The 25,572-nt window shown below is 34.2% G+C and overlaps 2 protein-coding genes across 7 annotated transcripts in view; both read left to right on the top strand.

The window, feature by feature from the left end:
- LOC132740419 (uncharacterized) overlaps positions 1-13,684 on the top strand; it is a 127,957-nt gene extending 114,273 nt beyond the window's left edge. For 2 of the 3 annotated variants that reach the window (XM_060728322.1, XM_060728323.1), the window contains 4 exons: positions 1,861-1,948; positions 2,351-2,509; positions 3,623-8,841; positions 8,998-13,684. In XM_060728322.1, coding sequence (XP_060584305.1) covers positions 1,861-1,948; positions 2,351-2,509; positions 3,623-4,666 — 1,291 coding nt within the window. In that variant the 3' untranslated portion in view covers positions 4,667-8,841; positions 8,998-13,684. The remainder of the gene's footprint in view (positions 1-1,860; positions 1,949-2,350; positions 2,510-3,622; positions 8,842-8,997) is intronic. The other variant, XM_060728321.1, reaches the window with a different exon arrangement.
- Positions 13,685-19,143: 5,459 nt separating this feature from the next.
- On the top strand, positions 19,144-25,492 carry LOC132740416 (uncharacterized). Of its 4 annotated transcripts, none has more exons than XM_060728312.1 (3): positions 19,144-19,297; positions 19,534-19,583; positions 20,040-25,492. In XM_060728312.1, the coding sequence occupies exon 3, from the start codon at positions 20,064-20,066 to the stop codon at positions 23,277-23,279; it is 3,216 nt and encodes a 1,071-aa protein (XP_060584295.1). In that variant the 5' UTR covers positions 19,144-19,297; positions 19,534-19,583; positions 20,040-20,063; the 3' UTR covers positions 23,280-25,492. The 4 variants fall into 4 exon arrangements, 3 of the variants coding, with proteins under 3 accessions (XP_060584295.1, XP_060584297.1, XP_060584296.1); XR_009627156.1 differs by lacking the exon at positions 19,144-19,297 and having other exon boundaries at positions 19,345-19,583; positions 20,040-23,744; positions 23,950-25,492; XM_060728314.1 differs by lacking the exon at positions 19,534-19,583.
- Positions 25,493-25,572: the final 80 nt, after the last annotated feature.

Below are 25,572 nucleotides of genomic sequence, written 5' to 3'. Positions count from 1 at the left end.
ATTAATAACAACCAAGCATGAAATAAGTAATAGCCAATCATAACATTGTTAAAATCAATCATGACATAATATCACTTTTATAACAACTTATGACAAAAAGGACCAACAAATTATGACATAATTTACAACCAATTATGACATAAGGACCAACAAATCATGACATTTGTAACAACCAATCATGACATTGTGAAAATCAGTCATGACATAATTAACAATCAGTCATGACATTAATAACAACAAATCATGGCATAAGCTACAACCAATCATGACATTGTAAAATCAAAATGTTTCTTTCATACAGTTATGCTAAACGGTCAAATTTTATAACAGGTGAAAGATTGTCAATGTATGACAAGCCTAATAAGATGGTATGAACTAATGAAAGAAATATTTTGATAATGTAGGAGTATATTTATGATATAGGAGTACATTTATGATACACATATGTAAATAAAGGTGAATAACTCAACATCCAGAAGGAAGGAGTTCATAGATGAATATTTACTTTATACTTACGCAACATGATAGATGTTTGTATTAAGTGACCTTTTTGGCATCTGGAGCGGTCTCTAAATACAAGTTTTACCGTATATATTGTTTACTGCACAGAATAAACATGAAGATTACACAGCCACTTTGCATATATGTTGTGTTAACATGTCAATAAAGTATATGTATGCAATAAGTGACATTGACCTTTACACAAAGGTCAAAGCTAACTAAAGTGGTTCATGCAATTGATGTAGGGTAAAGCACATGTAAAATATATATGCTAAGTATTTGGTTTTGTCTGCACAACTTGTAAGACACTGTAATCATATTAGATTAGTAATACAATGTTAATTACATGTATCTAGCATTGCATGTATTTTAATTTGGAGAAAAGGTGTACTCAAATTTGTATTTATAACTGACTGTTTTATTGAATGGAGACTGCTTTAAGCTCTATAGATAAAGAGCATCTGATTAGTAATCCAGGAGTCACTAGTGCAATTCTCAGATATGGCGTATTTTTTCCATGACAATTTGGATCTTGGATATTATGTCTAAATGGTGAAATCATGTGGGATATGTAGTCAGTCACTTGCAGAGATATTGGTAATAACTGGTTAATTATCCAGAAAACCCACTTTGGTGGATAGACCACAGAGTTATGACCAAATATATGTTAAAATTGATGTTATAACCAGAAAAATTAAACGAACATTTAGATGGAGACATATAATATAATTTAAAAGGTTACTATTAAAGCTGGCTTAACCTAAAAAATCAGCCTGTACAGTATTGGATAGACAAAAAATACATGGAGTTCTTATGATAACTTTTCTGACGAACTCCGTGACTGTTATTTCAAGAACTCCTGACAAGTTATCATAAGAACTCCATCCTTAGTGTTACAGTTCCTCCCCTGTGTTTAAGGCTAAATGCACTATTCAATTATAATCCAGGCCCCTGAGTTAACTGTTTAGGGAAGGTTGGGGGGGGGGGGAATGATTCAAGTTTTTACCAATCATTTGTCCCTACACTACTGGATCAATATTGTGGGGTTTTTTTGGTGCCAAAATAGCAATAAATAATGCTCCTTGCTTTTACTTTTAAACTGTCACTGCAGAATGAGGCTGCAATCAGGGGTTTGATATTCTAAAATTTTATCCTCACTGTCCTACAGTGATGGGGGGCAAAGGATTACAATTGAATGGCACATAACTTTTTCAATATTGTGGATATTTACCTTTGCTAGTTCTACAATCTGTACTGATCACATGTTTCTTTCTGTACGTTCAAAAAATCCACTGTTCACAGACTTTCTCTTTGCATGTCCTTGTAATTTCACAGAAAAAATGCTTTAATATGTTGCAGGCAAGTGTTTAGGACAGTAAAACAGAGATACTTTGCTCCAGTCCCCATAGAAATACCTCACACTTCACTGCCCCCTTTACCTCCAATAGTAAGTGGTATCTCTTGCTTGTTCTATTTATAGTAACAGTTCTATTTATAGTATTGTATTCTATTTATAGCCAAATATTCTATTTATAGTAACATATTTTAATCATGCTTTATGAATATTAAAATATTGTTTGTTGGATAGATTAGATTTATTTTGCACTTTTGTAATAGAAAAATAGAGAAACACTCTAGATAATTGGTATTGTAATACTAAAGAAGTAATTTAAAATATTGTTTTGAAATTGATGTAAATACACTTGTTAAGCAAACAGTACTTGTTTGTCTGTTGAACTATAGAAGGCAGCACTATAAATCTAGACTATTGTTGGTATTATTTTACTGTATTTATTGCAAAGTCATAGAAAATGTATTTATTTTATTTATGAACATAAATTTTTTTTAGCCGATGCCTCCGCGCCAAAACTCCCCAGACTCGGACAGTTCAGATGGAATTTATGAGAAAATTATAGAAGGCCCACCAAGCCCCGGCTCTTCAACAGAATCAACAACTGGTGTAGAAGCTCCTCTTATAAGTAACAAATGGAAGTTCTCATCTTTAAAGGTTGTACTTTATAATTATTTTTTATTTTTTTTTTAAACCTTTTATAACAAAATGAGCAGGGTCATGACAAAACCAACGTAGTGCAGTTGCGACAAGCATGGATCCAGACCAGTCTGCGCATCCGTGCAGTCTGACCAGGATCCATGCTGTTCACTATCAGTTTCTCTACCTGTAATAGGGTTAGTAAGTGAACAGACTGATCAGACTGTGCGGATGCGCAGGCTGGTCTGGATCCATGCTGGTCGCAAAAGCACTATGTTGGTTTTGTTTGACGCGGCTCAAATATATTATATGAAGACTTGACCTGTTTTAGTTTGACAATTTGAAGAATAGGGAGAGCTTATAATGTACTTGCCAAGGTGGCGCAACACATGTTGGTTAAATGTTTGAATGCAAGTTGGCCAAAGGGAATGGGTTGAAACTTCAAACACTTATTTGAGAGCATGATAGGAGATAACCGAGTGGTTGACTTTAAACCACTTTCCTCTTACCTCTATGAATAAGCTATCCAGCTTGCTAATTAAATGTTGGTGGTTCTACTCGGGTGCTTGTTTGTGACAGAATTAATACACAAAGGGGCACCAGAGGTCTTTCTTGATCAATAAAGCTGGAAAGTTGCCATATGGCCTATACTGTGTTTGTGCTAAACATAAATGTTGCAGTCTAAGAGAGCTCCATACTGTTGGTAGCTCATTTATTGTATTATGATACTGAAATCTGTAATCTTGACAGTTCTAACTTCAGCAGTTTTAGGTTATATTTTTTCGAACACATTTTCAGCGTTAAGTTAATTTGAGCCGCGTCACGACAAAACCAACATAGTGGGTTTGCGACCAGCATGGATCCAGACCAGTCTGCGCATCCGTGCAGTCTGATCAGGATCCATGCTGTTCGCTTACCAACTCTATTACAAGTGGAGAAACTTACAGGGAACAGCATGGATCGTGATCAGACTGTAGGGATGCGCAGACTGGTCTGTCTCCATGCTGGTCGCAAATGCACTATGTTGGTTTTGTCATGACACGGCTCAATTATTTTATTAAATAGGGTTTATTAGAAAATTGAAAACTTGTATCATCTTCATATTCTTTACTATAATGCTTTTATTTCCAGCAACATATATATGGTCATAGTAAGAAGGACCGAGGTCGACACAGTAGTGACAGTGGGCGGGGCAGTTTAAGCCAGTCAGCTGATACTTTATTGATGAGACTACACCCATCACACCTTAAAAAATATAAGAAAAATAAGAAATCCAACAAGTCAGAGAGTGATTCTGGAGTCATAGTTGATGGGAGGGGCCAAGTCTGCACATACTCTAATAGTAACCAATCAGAGAAGAGCAGGGGTAGGGACAATTGTAGTATAAATACTTATAACTTTAATTGTGCGAACGGGAAACTGAGCTGTGGGGAAGTGAGTCCGTACAGTTGTGTTGATATTGTTGATAAAGTAGATAGTAAATCAGAACAATTGGGTAGAAAATTGTCTTCATGTGATAAATCAGATATATCAAAGTGTAAAGGGAGTACTTTATCCTTGCCACCAGGGTTGTGTAAAATGTCTACATTCATGTCTAAGCCATTAGACTTTAGAGCTCAAAGTGCTGGAAATGACTTAGATTATGATCATCGAAGACTAAGCTCAATGAAAGAAACGAGGGAATTTGAATCGAGTGACATGAATTCTGAAGCTGGTACTCTCGACAGTGTGGACGATATAGAGCATGAAACCACTGACTCCTGCAGTAGCCGGGAACCAGACAGTTCTATTTATAGATCAGATGGGAACCATGCTCCAGGAATGAATTCGTACCTGAAATTTGTTGACAGTAAGAAGATGGAGTCAGTAGAAGATGTTACCGAGATACAGTGTACTTGTGATTGCCACAAAAACAATGGGGTACAAATGATGGTCGGAGATGGGTATGTCACTGAGGCGGCCATGATTTCTCATTCGGAAGACACTTGTGAATGTGTACAGAGGAAGAAAAATCACATTCAGGTACAGGGAGAAGACAATGTGCCAAAAGTGTCGAGTTTAACAGATATAGGAAAGAATGGGTTACGACCAAGTAGTCAGGTTTACAACCTTCCGCCTCATTTCTACGGTTCCATGGGAACTGTTATAGACCCTTCAAGAACAACTGAACTTTAAGATATTCAAATTGTCATACAAAAACAAACCCCCAAAAAACCCATGGTATTATTTTTTTGTGAGCTGGCTTTAAATAAATTCACAAGTATTGTTTGTGATATCATAATTAGTTTGATTATTATTTGATGCTTGTGGATTTTTTGCGCTACAAAAAAATTTTTAATTTTGTTGTGCATTTTATTGTTTTGTCATTTATGTATCTGTAATTACATAACAAGGCTTTTTGTGTTGATTGCATAATTGCATGAATTTGCAAAATTCTGTAATTGCATAATATGGAAAAAAAGATATGAAATAATCATGTATAACAAGATAAGTTAAAAATGTACAAACATTTTTTTTGCGTGTGTGTGCGTGAGTTTTTTATTATTTTTCTTTATTATCATTATTTTAAATGAGATTCATTAATGAAATATGAAGGACTTCTTTTGTTTCTCAAGTCAGATAATATTTCTAGAAGGATAGTTCAAGAGAAATGATTAATGCTGGAAATGTTTTATTATGTTATTTATAGATCTGAATGGGCTTAATGTAACAATCAATTTTTTGTGGAATTTGCATTTTTTTTAACAATATAATTTCTACATCATGATGATAAAGTTAGAAACTGTACAAATAATGTGAGTAGAGGACTAAAAACTCGTCAGTTGTATTTTTTGTTGAAATGACGGAAAGTCGGCCAGTGGAACGAATACAGCTCTGATCCTTACTGTAGTCAGAGTTTGGGCTTTGCCATCAGTATGGAGCCAGGCTAGCCTGCCAAACCAAGTCCACCTTTCACTAACCTTCTCAAAAGTCAAAATCTCGGCTCAAATCTGAGATTTTTTTCAACCTCCGAAACTGAGATTGAGATTTTTTTTCTAAGGTGAGCAAGAATCTCAGTCACTATTGAGACAATCTTAGGTTGAGATTTGTCTCAGTTTTGAGAATGTTAGTAAAAACCGGGCCTGGTCATATACTGTTACAATACAGTTGATGGTCTTTAAATTTAAATTTTCATCACGATATTTAATTAGCAAAATTGGGAATTACAAAATTTTTTGTGAATTTCAAAATTTTAAGTTGGTATTAGCCATTAGTCAGATTGTATGGACGTGCAGGCTTCCTCACACAGTGCCCTATACCTAACTTAAACATACTACAAACATACGTTGTATTTATTTTACACACAAGTTTATTGTTTCAATAATTTGAATGAAAACTAAAATTTATATATATTCATGTTCTAGAATAAGATTTAATGGCATTTTTGTGAACTGCAGACGCCTTGCAAGGGATCACAGCGGTGAAAGTGTTCATATGGCATTTGTAGGTTATTGAATGTAATCAATTTATAGAGATTTTGTGCATAACTTTTTGAAAATTTTCCTTCGAATAAAGTGCAGGTATAATTTCTTTCCATTAGGTTTTTTCCTACATGGAAGTACCATTTTAAATGATCTCAGATTTTTTTCTCCTAATTTTGGGACCAAAAATATATGGGGACGGTAACTTTTGGTCCCAGCTTTCCTAAAATGATGGATTTAATTGTTAGTTTAAAACTTAATCATGTAGTTGAATGAAATTCTTCATTTATGTAGATCTATATCTTTAATTTAACATACTGATTTTGATCTTGAAACTGACCTTGACCTTGAAGGTCAACTCACATATATCACGTTGAACCTGAAAAAGACCTTGACATTCAAGGTCAAACTTTCAAAATTCATGAACTTTAATAATATACAATATGTATACTTGGGCATTAGTGTTAAAAGATTATGTACTGGTGTAAAACTGGGTTGTAATGTCATACTTTAAGACAATCATATGTTTATGGTGTCCCTGTGCCATGTTTGGTGATTACTGTACATGTATAGAAATTTCTTGTCAAAAATATTTGCAGGGAGAGATGATTGTTCAAATATCTTTTTATTTTTTGCATGAAAGTGAGGTGGTTGTCAATTTTTTGGGGTTTTTTTTAGGGTTTTTTTTTTTTTTGCTTGAAAATGTGCCAGAATAGAATTTACATTTTAAAATAGTTCAACATACTACAATCAAATTTGTTTACAAACTGTACTTTTTTTTGGTTTGATTATAAAATGAAGTTGGGTTTAGACTGCCATGAACTATGTTCTACATTCCAGCGAATCATGTTGTAACTAGAGTACATAAAAATACTCCTTATTCTCAATTCCAAACAGTCACTTCACTACATACCTAAACAATTTTTATAGATATTTAGCCAAAGAAACCAAGACCTTTGAATTGTTTTTTATTTAAGAAATAGTATAAGTTTCATGTTGTTTATTGGCTATTTAACACCACTTTGGAGTTTTGACGAATAGGAATTGACCATGAAGGCCATAGGCCTGCGATGATTGATCTTTCTGTATTTTATTATAACCCCACTTTTAAGGGGGGAATATTCCCCCCACTTCTATGGGGGAATAATCCCCCTCTTCTTAGGGGGATTGGGGGATACAGATTTGTCCTTGTTAGTCATGCTGATGATCTGCTGTTGACAGACAAAACACTGAAATATGAGAGCAACTGAGTCCTATGAACACCTTTTCAGTTCACGGCTGTTTCCAACAGTTTGATTTTTTTTCTCCATTTCTTCAATTGTATAAAAACATTCCATGTTATCTTTGTTTTGTTTTTTTTAATTTATTCCAAATTGTACATTCCATTATGAAATTTTGTACATTTATGAAATTGCCATTTTGTTTCTCATATTATTGTAAGAGATTATTTTTTCAAACCATTGGAAGAGTGTTCTCTTATGATAAATAAATACTAGTGTGTTTAATTGTATAGTGCTATCTACTGACGATTATAGTATAAACTCATTTTAATTATGTAATTACACCAAGGAAACAATGCTGTTATAACCCTTCACCCTGCTAGGTCTAGAAATGTTTCAGATGTATAATTCACCAGTTTATTCTATTATAAGCAATTTAAACAGGCCCCTGTGATCATTAGCATTTAAGAATCAAGATCAGAATGAAATTTAAAAAGTCAAATTATTATATTCTCCATTGTTTATCCTCATAAATTGAATATGTAATGTTAACTTGATAAAATTTGATAATGGACAGTTTCAAAAATGGAAGTTTTACAAGTCCAGTTTTAAAAAAAAAAGATGAAGCAGATCAAGGGTTAAAACCTCATGGAATGGCGGTCTGGCCAAATTGTTAATGCGTCAGACTAGTTATCTAAGGATTGCTGGCCACATTGGTTCGGACCCAGTCTGGGGAAAGCCATTGTTTCCTTGAGCAAAATACTTTACACTCATTGCTTCATACTCACTACTGGTTGGTTCCAGGAACAGATTCGAGAGTGTTTCAGTAAGCTTACAGCTTTCAACACAATCGAACTTAAATAAATTTGTATGAACTAATGAGGGATAAAGTTGATATGTGTATACATAATGCTATATGAAATGTAGAATAGCAGTATAAGTAAAAGTATAAGTAAATATTTGGTTTTACCTGGATCAGCATTATTACAATCAATAAAGCTTGGTTGTGAACTTTTCTCATCAAAATTTGTACATATGTTTATGTAATTATTTGTATATAGATATTGTGATATACTTCCTGCATGTTGCTCTAGGCTCATTCAATGTTGCCTCATCCTGTTTCACACTTTTATTAATGAGTGCATAATAGTATCACACTGATGTAACTGTTACTGCGCTCGTAAATTGTTATCACACTGTGGTAACTGTTACTGCACTTGTAAATTGATATCACACTGAGGTAACTGTTACTGCGCTTGTAAACTGTTATCACACTGAGGTAACTGTTACTGCGCTCGTAAATTGTTATCACACTGAGGTAACTGTTACTGCGCTCGTAAATTGTTATCACACTGTGGTAACTGTTACTGCGCTTGTAAATTGTTATCACACTGTGGTAACTGTTACTGTGCTTGTAAATTGTAAACACACTGAGGTAACTGTTACTGCGCTTGTTAATTGTTATCACACTGAGGTAACTCTTACTGCGCTTGTAAATTGTTATCACACTGTGGTAACTGTTACTGTGCTTGTAAATTGTAAACACACTGAGGTAGCTGTTACTGTGCTTGTAAATTGTTATCACACTGTGGTAATTGTTACTGCGCTTGTTAATTGTAAACACACTGAGGTAACTGTTACTGCGCTTGTTAATTGTAAACACACTGAGGTAACTTTTACTGCGCTTGTAAATTGTTAACACACTGTGGTAACTGTTACTGTGCTTGTTAATTGTAAACACACTGAGGTAGCTGTTACTGTGCTTGTAAATTGTAAACACACTGAGGTAACTTTTACTGCGCTTGTAAATTGTTATCACACTGAGGTAACTGTTACTGTGCTTGTAAATTGTTATCACACTGAGGTAACTGTTACTGTGCTTGTAAATTGTTATCACACTGTGGTAATTGTTACTGCGCTTGTTAATTGTAAACACACTGAGGTAACTGTTACTGCGCTTGTTAATTGTAAACACACTGAGGTAACTTTTACTGCGCTTGTAAATTGTTATCACACTGTGGTAACTGTTACTGTGCTTGTTAATTGTAAACACACTGAGGTAGCTGTTACTGTGCTTGTAAATTGTTATCACACTGTGGTAATTGTTACTGCGCTTGTTAATTGTAAACACACTGAGGTAACTGTTACTGCGCTTGTTAATTGTAAACACACTGAGGTAACTTTTACTGCGCTTGTAAATTGTTAACACACTGAGGTAACTTTTACTGTGCTTGTAAATTGTTATCACACTGAGGTAACTTTTACTGCGCTTGTAAATTGTTATCACACTGAGGTAACTGTTACTGTGCTTGTAAATTGTTATCACACTGTGGTAATTGTTACTGCGCTTGTTAATTGTAAACACACTGAGGTAACTGTTACAGATTATAGGTGTTATTCACAGAGCACAGAAAATGCAATCTTCCTATTACTTAAATTGATTTAAAATTGTGATAAAGTTAATGTCTTGAATACTATCTATAATCTTTAAAAGACTAGGAATCTATAATTTTGAAAATTCATTTGGTTTTATGCTCAAAATAGATGTGAACAGCTTACACTGTATAGCTGTCATGTTTCTGTATATTATCATAGCATAGTCCTAAGTACATATATATTTCTGAATACCCCTCATATGTCTGTTATTTAAAATATATAAAAAAAAATCTAATTTGCATTTCCTAGAAAAGATTGTCTCAAAGATTTTGTGTTAATCTTGCCATTCCTGTTTGAAACTCTTTTAGTTATGAAAATAAAGTTATATCTAAAAAGAATTCTCTAAAGTAAGCACAATAGAAAATATGAACTAAAAAAAGTGTAGGCTTACAGTTAAACCTCTGCACAATACCCTTGTTGAGACAATGATTTAGGATATTAAAGAGAGGTAGTTGGAGGGTTCCTCGGCAGAGGTGTTACTGTATCCTGATGTAATGAAAACTGCACAATTAAATGATTACGTAAAATGTTTTAATTTTTCTTTTTCTTATTTTCACTTTAAAAGTATCTGAGGAGGTCCTTCAAGGTTGTATGTTTTTGACTACCGGATGCTTTGATTGTGTGTTTAACTTGTATATTGCTGGGGATGTATGCATCTTTTTTTCTCTTGTTTGTTATTTTAGTGCTTGAATTCTAAAGCAAAGTGCTTGAAACAAATTGTCATTTTGTACTAAAGAAAAATTGACTTTACTTTTTTTTTAAAGTCTTTATTTTCGTAGAATTAGTTGCAATATTTTTGTAAGGGCATGAAAAACCTCCTTTTTTTGCATTTTAAGATTACCTCAAATAATAATTGTGTGAGATGATAAGATTTGTCAATTTTTTTAATTTTATGAAACAAATATGAGCTGCGCTATGACAAAACCAACATAGTGCGTTTGCAACCAGCATGGATCCAGACCAGCCTGCGGATACAAACCCTATAACAAGTAGAGAAATTGATAGCGAACAGCATGGATCCTGACCAGTAAGACTGCGCAGGAGCGCAGGCTGGTCTGGATCTATGCTGGTCGCAAACGCATGTTGGTTTTGTCATGGCGCGGCTCATATGATGTGTAGATTTAATTTGACTTTTTGAAAGCTTTTCTTTATTTTTTTAATGACAAATACACTCATCAACTACTTTTTTTGTTAAAGTGTAATAAAGTTAAAAACCTTTTTCATAAATTTTAATAAAATAAAAAACCTTTTTAATAAATGTAGATCGTTGTAATGGGTACGAAAATCAAAAATCACAAATTTTGATATTTTTACTACTTCAGATTCACAAGAACTGTATACATGTAATAGCAAAACTTGTATATTATGTAAAAAAAACATAATATATATGCTTAATTATTTAAAAGTTTTTATACTCGGTCGTTTGAAATTTTTTTCCTATGCTGGAACTGATGAAAGTGGTCAGCCTCTAAGGGCCAGTATAAAACCAAAAGAGAAAATAAGAATCCCTAAAGAACATCTAAAACAGCAAATGTTGCGGGCTTGGTGCTGTCAGACCTGGCTCTTTACTGTCGGCTGACTTTTTATTACTGTCGGCTGACCTTTTATTACTGTCGGCTAAAAATTCTCTGTAACCAATTTAAAGTCAGACACAAAGGCTTATCACTTTCGAATCTAGCAGGTTTAAGTGTACTGTGTTAAAGCAGGGCAGGTCTGCTATACAAATGCAAGTGCTATAACGGTTGTTTGAAAGTTTACTTTTTTCACCAAATTATTTTTTTTTTTTTTTTCGGGATAAATGTTATGTAAAGAGTGTAATGCATTATGGTATGCGTATACAGGTGTGTATGAACCAGACATGGTGTACTTCCGGTGGATACGGGGCATTTTTTCAGTTTGTTTATTTATTGTTTCTTTTATTCTCCTTATTTGATTTCCGACATGTATTTTAGTCAGGTAAATGATGTTTATTATATTTGGAGTATGTTTTTTTGAACTTTGGGCATTATCTTAAGAAAAGATGTATTCTTATTATATAAAACATATATCTACAATCGCATTGTCATAATACTTATGTTTTCTTTCTGTCATTTTGTTTTTATATTGACTCCTTGTTTTGCGTTATATTTCATATGTTCATATATATGTGATTCTATGAATAATGTATGATCATTGATTCCATGCTAGAACAAACAGACATATTCAGTTTTTCGTTCATAAAATTACACAAGAACGCAGCTATCATTGTCTGGTCAAATAGGTGTTTTGTGGAGCATGACAAATGTGGGTTTTTCAAGGCTAATTATAGCTTCACAATGGTTCACAATAAACTAGTTATTTACAAAGTTGTAATGGTAAAAGTTTTTCTGTATCCCCCCGGATCCCCTTGGAAAACATAAATATTCTAAAATCTGATTGAGGGGGAGAGGGGTTATCTATTGGTCTCTTATCATTTTGTGTTTCACTCATGTCACGGCTCTTTATAAAATCAGGTTTTAACTTCATTATTTTCAGAATTGTAATTACATTAAACACTTGGATATTTTATGCACTTGAGTTGTCATATGTTTCCCTTGCAGTTATTTATGATTTGTTTGGACACCTGATCTCAGTGTAATATTCTGCTATAAGGCATGGTTAGGTTCAGAAGCAAAGCTTGCCTAACGGATTTCTTTTTTATTTTCATGAAGTTAGTGCAGCTTAGCTATGGCCTATTTTTTTCTTCATTTTTTCGTAAAGTTTGATTATAATTCTAAGGTAGTGCATGCATGTTTGAAAAAAAGTGTTAAATATCTAATCGGAAAATACATGTATCACATTAATATGCCACCGTTAAGATTGTGACAGTTTTTGTTTTACATTGCAAATTTTCATAATATTTATGCTTTACATTAAAGTTTGTCAAATTAAATACATGTGAAATTGTCACATTCTGAACTTGAATCGTAACATACGACAATATTATCATGGAATGTGTCGCATCATGTCACACTAGAATTTGTCGTACTAGTATGTGTTACATTAATAAATTATCACACTACAAATTATCACGTTTGTCTAAAATTGTTATGATAAGCTACATTAGAAATCATCACTCGCAAAGTCATCTCACCAGCAAATCGTGACATGTCATAAAATAAATATCACATACTATCCTCTCATGTGTGTCACAAGAATAACCTTATCTTCCCTTGTATACAGTACCATCCCGATGTGATCTAACACCCTGTAGGAACGATTATTTAAAATCCTTAACCTGCTGGAATCTAAAGTAATCGGCGTTTGCCGCCAGTATAGAGCCAGGCCAGACTGAACATCCATGACGTCTGGCCAAGCCCTTTACTGTTGCCTGTCCTACTTCATATTTTCATCTTGATATCCCTCATATTGATAATGGAGAGGTCTTAAAATAGAAGCTGGACAAGTTCATTTAAGAAATTAAGCAGGTTAAAGGCGATCTTTTTTTTCTTTCAAATATTGTATTTGTATAACTTATTTCAATTGTTCATTGCAATAGTGCTGTTTGTGAGACTCTATAGTTTGAGGTATTTGCTCTTTCTAAATCTGAGAATTGCTCTATTGATCATGGTTCCAGATACATTTTTTGTATTTTTACATGTATGTGAAGGATATACATGTTTCTCTTCAATATTCTTATTGCTCAATATTTTCTTAATGTCTTGCTATTACACATTATTTAAACTTAACATATGTCTCTCATTTCAAGTCATTACTCATTATTACACATTACTTATAATTACACATGACTCATAATTACACATTATATTTTACATCGCTCATATTTACTCATTTCTCACTATTACACATTGCTCATTATTACACATGGATCATTATTACATATGAATCATTATTACATATTATCATAACATATTTTGTGTACAATGTATTTATCTTGAATCAAATGATGGAGTTTTTTTTATAGTATCTTCTGTAGTAAAATGTTCTTCAGTTAAACTGAAATAATTGTGGTAATAATTATTTTCCAATATTTGTGCATTTGTGTTTTCATACTGACATGTTTATTAAATGAGAATAAAACTGTTGTTAACATTTAATTGTCTTGTTATTTATGCTGACCACAGGCTGTCCAGGGTCCCAAATATTAAATTTAAAAAAAAATCCAATTTTTTAAGTTTGTTTTAAATTCCTAAACAAAATAGAAAATTTTAAGGGAATTTCTGAAAATGCCCTAATTATATAACTTAAATTCCTATTTCTTTTTTTTTTATCTTCTGTTATAAACATACCTATAACTTTGAAAATAGTTTCATTCTAGTTAACACTATTCTGGTAAAGTTTTAATGTAGTTTTTCAGCTCTTCCTATTCAGAAGGGGCAGTTAAAGGCAGTTGACCAGTGAATCCATTTATTATGCCCCCCTTCAAAAAAGAGTGGGTATTGTTTTGCTAATGTTCCTCTGTAGACCACCAAGGTTTCTGCCGATTATCTTAAAAACTTTTTATCACAGTCATATTTCACATACTGATTGGTTATAACTAGTAGGGGACCCCTTTTGATTTTGGGGTCACTACATCAAAGATCAAGGTCACAGAGGCCTTTAATGTCAGAATAGTTTCCACTCATTATCTTAAAAACTATTTTTTGCAAAGTCTTCATATTTCACATACTAATTGGTCATAAATAGAAGATGACCCCTATATTGATTTTAGGATCACTAGGTCAAAGGTCAAGGTCACATGGGCCTTAAATGTCAGAATGGTTTCCACTCATTATCTTGAAAACTATTTATCGCACAGTCTCAATATTTCAAATACTGATTGGTCATAACTAGTACATGACCCTATTGATTTTGGAGTCACTAGGGCAAAGGTCAATGTCACAAAAGCCTTAAATGTCAGAATGGTTTATGCTCATTTTTTTTTAATTTACGTCTTTATACTTCACATACTGATTGTTCATAACTAGAAGTTGACCCAATTTGATTTTTGCGTCACTAGGTCATCAAAGGTCAGTTTCACCAGGGCCTTATAATTATGTCGGAATGGTATTTGTTCCGTATCTTAAAAACTATCGCAAAGTCTTAATATTTCACATACTGATTGGTCATAACTATAGTAGATAACCCCTATTGATTTTGAGGTCAAGGTCATAGGGGTCTTAAATCTCATTATTTTGAAAACTATTTATTGCAGTCGTCATATTTCACATATTGATTGGACATATGTAGTTAATGACCCGTATGTATTTTTGGGTCACTAGGCCAAACGTCACAGGGGGCTAAAATGTCAGAATAGTTTCCGCTCATTATCTTGAAAACTTGGGCCTTAAATGTAAGAATGGTATTCGCTCCTTATCTTGAAAACTATTTATCCAAAGTCTTCATATTTCACATACTGCATGGTTGGTCATAACTAGTTGATGACCACTATTGATGTTGGGGTCACAAAGGTCGCCCATTACAATGTATCTTGAAAACTATTTATCACTACGTCTTTATATTTCACATATTGATTGGTTGTAACTAGTAGATGGCCACAAACAATTTTGGATTCTTTAGGTCAAGGTCACAGGAACCTTAAATGTAAGAATGGTTTCCACTCATAATCTTCAAAACTACTTGATATCAAGTCTTTGTGTTTCACATTTTGATTGATCATCACTAGTAGATGACCCCTATTGATATTGAGGTCAAGGTCACAAATAACGTTGAATGTTAAAATGGTTTCCGCTTATTCTTGTTACGCCAATTAGTTACCAAGTTTTCATATTTCACATATTGATTGGTTATAACTAAACACTTCTATGTTTATGGCATGTTTCTATAATAAAATTACCAATAGTATGAGTCAAGGTCTTGAAATGGGGGCATATGTGTCGTTCGACATTTCTTGTTCAGGTTGTTTTTGGTTGTGACTGATTAATAGAGATGTAATATCTTAAGGATGCAGCCAACCTGATTACTATGGAACACTGGTAGACATTTTTGCTATAATTAAACTGTAATGCATTAGTTGTTTCTTTCGTGTCAAATTTGCAGAGGTAAGCCCATATCACGGTTTTTGGGACATAGTTTTGTTATAAAATTCCAAATTTTAGCCCTAAAATCTCTTTTAAGTACCCTCAAATTCCTTATTTTAGCCCTTAAATTTCTTAGATTTGCCCTAATTGTCACCAGAAGGTGCTGGACAGTCCTGGACAAAACTGGCCTGGTAAGGCAGTTTTTTTTTTGCAGCGTTCATTCGTTTTTTTTTTTCATTCCATCTTTGTGTAGAAAGAGTTTTGGTCAATAGATGCGGAAAAATTTGACCAAATTTTTAATCGAAAGACTCATTGATCTGAGTTAATGGACTGATTTAAGTTGCTGATGGGACTTAAAATCGCAAGTCCTCCAATGTTGCTGTATATGTTTATGACCACAAAATAGTATCTATGTCTGAAATGCTTTATTGAGACCTGCGACGTAATCTTATGTCCCAATGTGACTTGATGGTAAAAGGCACTATTTTTATTTATGTGAAGATTTTAAAAAAAAACAAAAAAAAAAAACAAGTTAAATAGTTGATATTCGATCGTGTTCAAAACTTAAAATATTTTTTTATAGATATTTGGTAGAAATATAATATTGTAGGTCATTTTTTTTTAAATTTTCATCATTAAAAAACATCATAATTGCTGTATACAGTCAGTATTTATACATGTACAAATTTATTTACGAGGCGAGTGGCCCTACAAAGTAGACAGGGATGACGGGGAAAGCTCACGTACCCTAGCACAGATGGAGAGTTACGGCTTGAAAAACAGTCCTTTGATGGGCTATTGCCCCAGGATACTGTACATTTAGGTTCTCACTCGTCGTTATAAAGTGACATACTTTCGGCCCAAAATTAACATTTTTGGATATCCATGGCATGAAGGTAAATCATTACCACTTTGTGCTTCTCTAACCCTTTAAGGGCAAGACTGGTGATATCACGACACCAAAAGCTGTTTTTGTGCCTAAACGGCCGGATAGACCCACATACCACATAAACATAGAATACATACATTCCAAGGCATCAGCAAAAAATTGGAAGAACCCGGGAGTCCCCCGTACGATGTAAAAGAGAACCGAAAATTGTATCCTGCGGAACAGCAGCCGGTGTCCTGATTAAAGCCAGGAGGAGAGAGCAGAATCGACCAGGGGGGATGTCCGATAAAGAGGAATCGATAGGACACAGTCGATAATTTGAGAACGGAGAGAGAAACATTTCAATCATGACCGAGAACAAGTGGGTGGTCATTCACCCTCTGTGGTTAGGTAGACACTCGGATGGTTTCCGAAGGGTGCTCGCCCGGTAACCCGGTGAAAACCCTTGATATCTTTTTTCTGGACACCGATCGATATTCTTAAGGTAGTCGGCAGACTAACCGTGCGATAAATATTCAACTTCTGTAATACGGTCGGGTTGCAACCATCGTACGGTGACTTTAAAGTATACTGGTAAAATATATATTCGGTTGGGTGTCGGACGATACCGGTATTCGTATGGCTTGCTATCCCATTTCCGGTCGTTATTCACACCCCTCTTTTCCTGGTATTTTGCTTCCCTTCCTCCTCTCTGACTTCTCCTCCACACCTACTTTGATTGCTGTTTTAGAAGGTATACACACAGAATTTCGAATGAGAGAATGTGTGTGTGTGCGTGCGTGCGTGTGTGTGCCTGCGTGCGTGCTAGTGTGTGTCTAATTGAGTTTCTTTATACTCGCCATTGCTTCCTCGTACAGGCTAGTTCTCCAGAAGACTATTGGTCGTTTTATATTTTAGAATACAGCGCAAGATACAGATACAGAAACAGCAAGAAGCCCCAATTTCAGAGAAAAAAACACCAAAAAAAAACAGGACACCAAACAAAAAACAGGACAGTGCACAAGACAAAACTAAATAAGTTTCGTTTGCTTGTTTACCTATCCAAGTGTTTAAGCACTCATACACGGGACTTCGATTTAAGGTATCCCTAGTAACTTCAGATATGTCAGCCCGGGAATCTAACCCACAATGTCCAGATTACAAGTCTAGCGATTCAACCGATTTAGCTCTGTAGATTGGCTAATGAGAGAATGACAGTGGTATTTATGATTTACCATCAGGATTAAAGCAGTAAGCCAACTTAAATATACACATATATGAGGACAGTTCCGTTACAATATCGTTTCTCTGGACAGTCTGTCAAGCAGTTAAACAGTAATAATATGCTTTTCTTTCGCAAGGAACTGATAATTTCTGTATAACGAAAGTGACCTTTACCAGGAACTTTAAAACCATACGTGCAACGTATTGTGTCCATCCGGGTTATGGTCGGTAACCTGACAAGTCACCGTTGGAGCCCTCTCGGTTACTGCTCGGAAACTGGAGGATTATTTCGCGCTAAGGAGGTGAAAATTTTCATCGACATGCAACCGATATCAAAAGGTGTCCAGCCAGGTATCGGAGGGTATTTCACCGTGTTTGCTACAGTGAGCTAGCGATGTACCGGATGCCGCAAGAAAATAACTCCGTACGGTGCCCCAACGTTGACTTGACACCGGCCGGAGGGTCACCGGCCGGAGACTGTTAAAATTTGGCATTTTCAACCCGTTCAAACACCGGTACCCCGATCGTAAACCAGATCGGAGTGTTATGTGACGCAGGCTTAAGCTTAAGGCTGAAGTGGGGCGACGAGGAATGGAACAAGAGCATTAAACCCTAGCACGAAAGTGATGGCTTGAAAGGCATGCCTTTTGCATGGCACCAACATCCCTTTTTAGGGCTGCCTCCCTTTCAGTTTGCCCTAGATTACTGAACATTTAGGTTCTCATGCACCGTACGGTGACCTTCTATTTGGCCGAAAATTTCTATAATTAACTTATACTCCGTGGAAATTGCATGGCTACATTGTGCTTCAAAATCATGACTGGTGTCATGTCCGGGGTTCATAAAGATGCTTTTTGTGCCTAAATAATTGGGGGTTTGACCCTTATTTAACTTAGACTTCATACACACATACGTACCCTAAATATATATCCGTATCTATTTAGTTTTATTGTGACAAGAGCGTTGTTTCTTGACATGTATCAAAATAAAACTCAAATTACACCGATGATGGACCATTATGGATTTAAAACTGTTCACAAGGTCAAATGAAGAACAACAAACTTGTTAACATTCCAAATGTTATTTATAAAGCATTTTCCTCATTTTCCATATAATTCTTTTATTCTTTTTTTTTCTTACCAAAGAAAATATACACAGAAGTGACTGTTCAACATATTTTAACCATGCTTCAAGTTAGTCCTTCTTATGTCAGGTTACAATATAGGTAATTTGGATCAAAAACTATGTTATGTGATAATTAAGGAAACCTTGGTCGATTTCATCGAATTTATATGTCCCATTTATACTTTTTACAAGATTAAATTTTAGTCATTTTGAGTCAAAATAAGGTCTATGCAAACCATGCCATCCATCTGAAAAAGTAACTGTTTTGTTTGGATTTTGTCATTATTTTGTAAGAATGTATTCACAGTATAGAAACAAGTCTACTTCCTGTTATCGCAAGAAAGGTTCAAGTTGAAACTCGTATATGCTACACGTTCTTATAATCGCAAGACGGTACACATTTAATTGTAAAAGATCGCAAGACAAGGTGCAGTTTAAATACACTTGAGAAATAAGACTCGATAGGGGTGTTTGTATGTTTATTTATTTATTTATTTTTATCAGTTTCATAACGAAAGTACCATTCTTTATAATAATTCCCACTAAGTTATTTTTAGATTTAAATAAAAATTCTCAAAAATTACACTTGACAGTCAATATTAAGTAGATTAACATAGAAAAAAAATCCTGGATTGCCGTACATGGATCATTAGGCTTATCTTATATTACTTAGATAAAAGTTAAATACATGTACTTAAATGCATTTTAGGTAATCGTTAAACCTGTGAAGGGGCGGTACTTGTTGCAGGTTAAAGTTCAGTAAGTCACACATTGTTCTCAACGTTAAAATAAGGATGGGTTGTTGTGCTTACCTTATAAAAACTTATAAAAATGTACATGAATCGGGAAAAGGAGGACATATCATTTTTGTGTATAAATTTTAAGAAATACATGTATATCAATATCTAGGACATATAGAATCTAGTTCTAATTATAGTACCATTGATATTACTACGAGTAATTGTTATCAAATTTAAAAGGTAATTCGTTTTCTAAACAATTCTTCTTTTTATTCTCGACTTTTAAAATCATGACTTCAGTTTTTGTACACTTAAATGTTTTCAGAGAAAACACTTACATGAGCACACTTTTTTACGGTGATACAAAGAAGCAACGACTTTTATTTGGAATGAAGTGTATCATTGTTGTTTTTATAAAGTTCAGGGTCTATAATTCCTGTATATACTTATATTATTCATGGATTTCTTTTTTCAGGTGTCTTGGGAGGACAAACTTACAATGTCTATGTCAGATGTAAAAGGTAGGATTAGGGACTCCAAGACTCTCCAACTGAGTGAGGAGGAGCTGTCAAAGGTTAATAATATTATGACCTTAATGACGTCACATGTATTGCGTAATTTACATACCAAACGAACTGATGACCGAGATAGAAAAGTCGAATTGCCCATTCCAAGAAATCAATGGATACGGATGCTCCTGCTTAACTTATTTGATGCTTGTGCAATGAGCTTTCGAGTTTCAGATTTATTGAAAAATCATGAAGGTTTGGACTTAATGACAGCAGACCAACCCTGTGTTGGCTTTTATACAGGAAGTATGGCGGAGGGTGTCGGGTGTGCTACTTTGGGAGACTTTTCCGATACGGACCGGATGGATGTCTTAAAAGAATACAAAGCAGAATACCAAAGAAAGAACGGAAATGACAACAACGAGACGGAATCTAAAAAAACGTCTGAGCAACAGCAAGACCATTTGCCTAGAAGTAGTTCAGACGATAAATCGACCGTTGTGATAAATTTATCACAAGGATCATATCCAGGTTACACAAAATTGATAAAGAGTGAAGCAACAAGCGACTTATTGAAAATCACATCAGCACTGAATTATGGTCCAGTTATTCGCAGCTCTAAACAGGAGCAACTTCTTGCACATGAATTTGAATACGATCACGCCATTGCTGTACAGTGTGAAAGTTGGCCAACTGAGTCCCTCCAATGGGTAACTAGATTTCGTCCATCCGGTTGGCCCAGTGTTAAGCTTGTGGAGGAATGCTCATTTATACCATGTTACATTGTCGCCAAATCTCATGCAGCAAATGCAGATGATACACATGAATGGCGGTTTTCTTTTGCACGACAAGAGGGTATTCTATTTAGAAGTATTCCACTAAATGTCAAAATGGTATACATCCTATCTAAGTTGCTTGTAAAGGGTCTTCATATCAAAGAAAACTTGCTCTCAACATATCAACTGAAAACGATGTTTCTCTGGCATTGCGAGCTGAAATCTGAAGAAGAATTTAAGTCCAAAGAGTTGGAGATCAACCTTGAGGAGTTTCTTGTATTCGTAGCGCAAAGTTTTGAAGAACACAAGATACAAAATTATTTCATACCAACGAATAATATGATTGGTCATATTGCATCAGATATGGTCAAAGATGTGAAACAAAAAGTCGAATCTATTTTGCCAAGCTTTATGACCCTTTGTTCTTCATTAGAAATGGCAAAAACTTATCCATTTTCTGTCCAATGTATAGCAGCTTCTTTGGAAAGTGGATCAGATGCTGACTCTATGCTCTTTCGACGGATTCAGAGCAATTTCCTAGAAATCATTTCAGAATATATTCTATCGTCCTATATGCCTCATTCAGCATTCATTGAGATGTTGACACCATATATTCCAGCTCTAAATAATTTACACCCGACAAAAGAAGAAGAGATCATTCAGTGCCTTCAGCTGACGCATCTTCTTGCAAAGCATTCATCACTGGGTTACGATGTGTATGGGTTACCATTCGTCCAAATGGCGATACTGTACTCTGTCGATCAAGTAGAACATTCGTCAGATTACTTGCCCATATTCACGAAGGTTCTCCGGGATATTTTTGAATCAGTTAAAGATTTGGACGTTTCATATCTCTTGGCGAGCGTTTTCTGCTTTCTTGGAAATGAAAGACACGCGTCAGCAACAAAAACGTGTTGTTATCTCATCTGGGAATGGGCAAAACAGACTGAAAATAGAAACGACATCATTCTAAACACATGGCAAAAGGTTTCTACATCGATGCATCTTGTTGAGGATGGAAAACACAGCAAAATTTTGCTGTCAAGATTAAATGAAATTACAATTCTTCTTGATGTGTCTCCGTCTCAAATTGAGGTTACAATGGCAACCGTGCTTCGGCTTAAGCATGATAGATCCAATCTTGAAATTGTTGAAACATTTTGTAATATGAGAAAGGATGTCTCTTTAGATGGTACACAGAAACAGCTGGTGTATGGAACTTTCCTCTACCTCGAGGAAACTGAAAGCAGTTTGCAAAACGAAGCAGAGAACTTGTTAGAGGCATCAGGAGCACTATGTAAGTCAAAGATTTATTCTTCAGCCACTGCCACATTCAATTTTGTTACAGCCATAGTAGTGTATACAAAACTTTGCAATGGTAACAAGAAACTGGTACAGAAGTATCTGCAACTATTAAAGACCGCACAGACATCAGATAACTGTTCAGATATAAAAGAGCTTGAATCAGATATTGTTGATCTGCTAAGTACACCAGAACTTAATACTAACCAGGCATTTCAGTTTGTTGTATACTACACACGTCTGTGCATGGTAGCAACATCAGTCAAGTTTATTTTGAGCGTAATAGATGAACTGGTTCAACCCCATATCAACCTCGGAATACTCTCAGCATGTGGTATAGAGTTTTCTTCCACAAAAAAGATAGACCTTGCCCTCGAATGTCTTGAAACATGGATTCACCGTTCAACACAAGCAAATGTGGTACAGAACAAAGCTTTACCAGTTAAAATATACGGGAAAATAGGCCATCTATATCATGTTAAATCAAATGCAGCTAAAGAAAAAAATTTGAGTCGAATTTACAGGAACAAAGCAGAAGTATTTTTCCAAACCGCCTTAAAAGAAACTGAGGACGACCTGTCTGTCATTGGAGACTATCTCTTGTTTTGTAGAAAGCAAAGTGAGGAATTCAAAACATATGTCGATATTGCATGCTCTCAGAACGATGTTGATAAAGTGTCCGTTTATTTCCCCTCATCGCTGCCAGTCTTAGAAGGCATTCTTGGGCTTCGTGGAGAAATTGAGGCGAACGGCAACATTTACATCAGCTCATCTATTTTTGTTAGATGTTTGTATTTCGATAGTAGTGACAGTTCAAATGAAAACTTCACGAATAAAGTTCAGCAAATGAAGGAAATAGCTCGGCAATTAAAAGAAATTCTCCATAAACAGATGGAACTAGGAGAGGACGTTGAAGTGGGGAAAAACGTTCTATCGGATTCTTTGCGTGTCATTGCTTATTTCTCAGCAAAAGCAGAAATTGACTCTGAAGTCCTTGAAGCTCTATCAGAAGCAAAGGCGGTATCACCGGAAAGATGCACGTCTGATTATTTTACATCACTTTTTGAAAAATTTGAATCAAAGCAGTTGCAGTCAAATCAAGAAAAAACTTTATATTCTCGAACCTAGAGAAACATGACATAGAGCAGTGTAACTATGTGATCTTTTGGCAGCATTGCCTTGACAACTTTCATTATTAGTTGCCAGAAAGAAGTTGTTTACGAATATATGATAATTACACAACCACTAATTTTCCGCACCGCTACATGAACATGACCAAAGTGAAAATCAAGTATGTCTGATGCTGTGTTAATTATCTGCTGATAAGCCTTGTGATTCAACAGATAAGACTATAACAAGCACCACTTGTCTATTTATTACAAAATTTATTATTTGTGTAAATCAAACATAACATTAAAAAACAGAAGATTAACTTATCATGCATGAAAAAGTCAAAGGTGTAGCATATCGGTGAACGTTAAATTAGACAATGAAAGATAAAAACGAGAGAAATTACTTTGTCATCTCATCATTCAAAGGATTCGAAAGAACATCCAAAAAAGGGGAAGATGATAAAGATGCTATATAATATGAGTATATGTACTTTTGCTTACTTCATCAATGAAACTTATAAATAAGATACGAATTTTGTGAAACACATTTACTTTATTTGGCAACAAGTTTGTATGGCTAAGAGGTAAAAAAGCAGTACACGATTGATTGTTATGATAACCGATGGTGCAAAGTTTAAACAATTATTATGAAATTAGTTATTATACTACATGTATTAATATTTTAGTTAACCAGGAAAAATCTGGAAAAGAGTGTGATCCCGATGAGATGGACCGATCTACAAGATATATGACAACATGTGTTAAACGGCTTCAACACCAAAGAAACAAACTCTTTTGTGATATTTTAACTAGTGAATTTTTAACATTTGGGCATGTTTATTCAAGCGTAGTTGGAAATGTTGGCATTTAATCTAAAACATTGACATGGTCAGCTCCTCTTAAAGATGCTTTACATGCTAGTTCCTCATTGTAGTTCTGTATTTTAAAATGTACCTTTTCAATGTTATCTAGTTTTGGTCACAATTCTACATTCATATGAAATAAATAATGAATTTTTATATGTTTAAGAGAATTTTCCAAAAAGAGTAAACTGGTGTTCATCATTAAAAGACTTATGTACACTGGGTTTGAAAGTGTGTTGAAAGTGTGTTGGAAATGTTGACTTATTTTATGTGTTGTACAACAAAGAATCAGTTATTAATTTACAAAACTAGTAAATTAGATTTAATTAATCGAATAGAGCTTTATTTTACAAAAACTTTAACATAGTACGTGTTAATTAATTGTATTTGGGAGATGCTCTGAAGCTTAGAAATATACCATTTGTTGCTGTAAATTTGTATTAATATTTGATATTAACCTTTGTTTTTTTATATATACTATTCAGAAGATTAGAATATTATGGATTTGTATCATATAACATGAATAGAGGATATTCGATGAGTGTATGTTTAATACTGAATTTATTGAACAAGTTGAATAAAATCATATTATACGAGCCACTGACGAGCATATAATATTATTATCGAACGAGTTCGATAAATTCAGTAATATGAAACTAACACGAACTTAATATTCTTTTTATCACAAAGATGTACCATGAATAAAGACTGTTTACATTGCATTTCGATTTCATATTAGGTAAGGCATGACAATTAATGACAGTTTATTAATCTATTGTATACATGTGAAACTACCAATGCTGTCTTTATATGCAAAAAGTACATTGTCTTAGGCACTATCTATATTAATTTTTACGTGCTAGTTCTTACCTATTTACATTTAGATTTATTTATGAACGTATGGGTGTAACATTGTGTTTGTAAAGTTCTTGCACTGTTCTTTGTATGTTTTATATGCCATATATATATTCTTATAGGGTTTTCAGCCAAACAAACTTTTGACTATTATCTTCTCGTATATAAATATAAGGAATCAAATGCAGGTATAATTAATGTACTAGCTGTAATTACAGATGTTTTTCTAAATTAAACATGTATTTGATATTACCAAATTGAGATGTTGAAATGTTTTTTATCGGGATTTGTACTCAATCCTGATCGAAATTTATCTGTATTGTTATATTATATTATGTTGTAAACTTGGAATAAATTAAATATTGATTAAACAAATTATGCTTTAATGTGGTCAACATCAAAATACAACCTAATTTTGTGCTGGTAAGTAATATACTGTACCCAATATCACATAAACATAATGTAACAAACAAAAGACAAACAGAAGACAACACAATATTCACCAACACAACACAAAGTTACATAACAAAAAAAAAACGTAATTTTTATTAGCATTTAATACGGCCAGTGAGGTTAATACACACAGTGAGA

Source organism: Ruditapes philippinarum, unplaced genomic scaffold, assembly GCF_026571515.1.
Source record: "Ruditapes philippinarum isolate M1 unplaced genomic scaffold, ASM2657151v2 ctg1275_1_1_1_1, whole genome shotgun sequence".
Classification (NCBI taxonomy): Eukaryota; Metazoa; Mollusca; class Bivalvia; order Venerida; family Veneridae; genus Ruditapes; species Ruditapes philippinarum.
The sequence above is the reverse complement of the archived record's forward strand: the minus strand, read 5'-3'. Positions and strand labels throughout refer to the sequence as shown.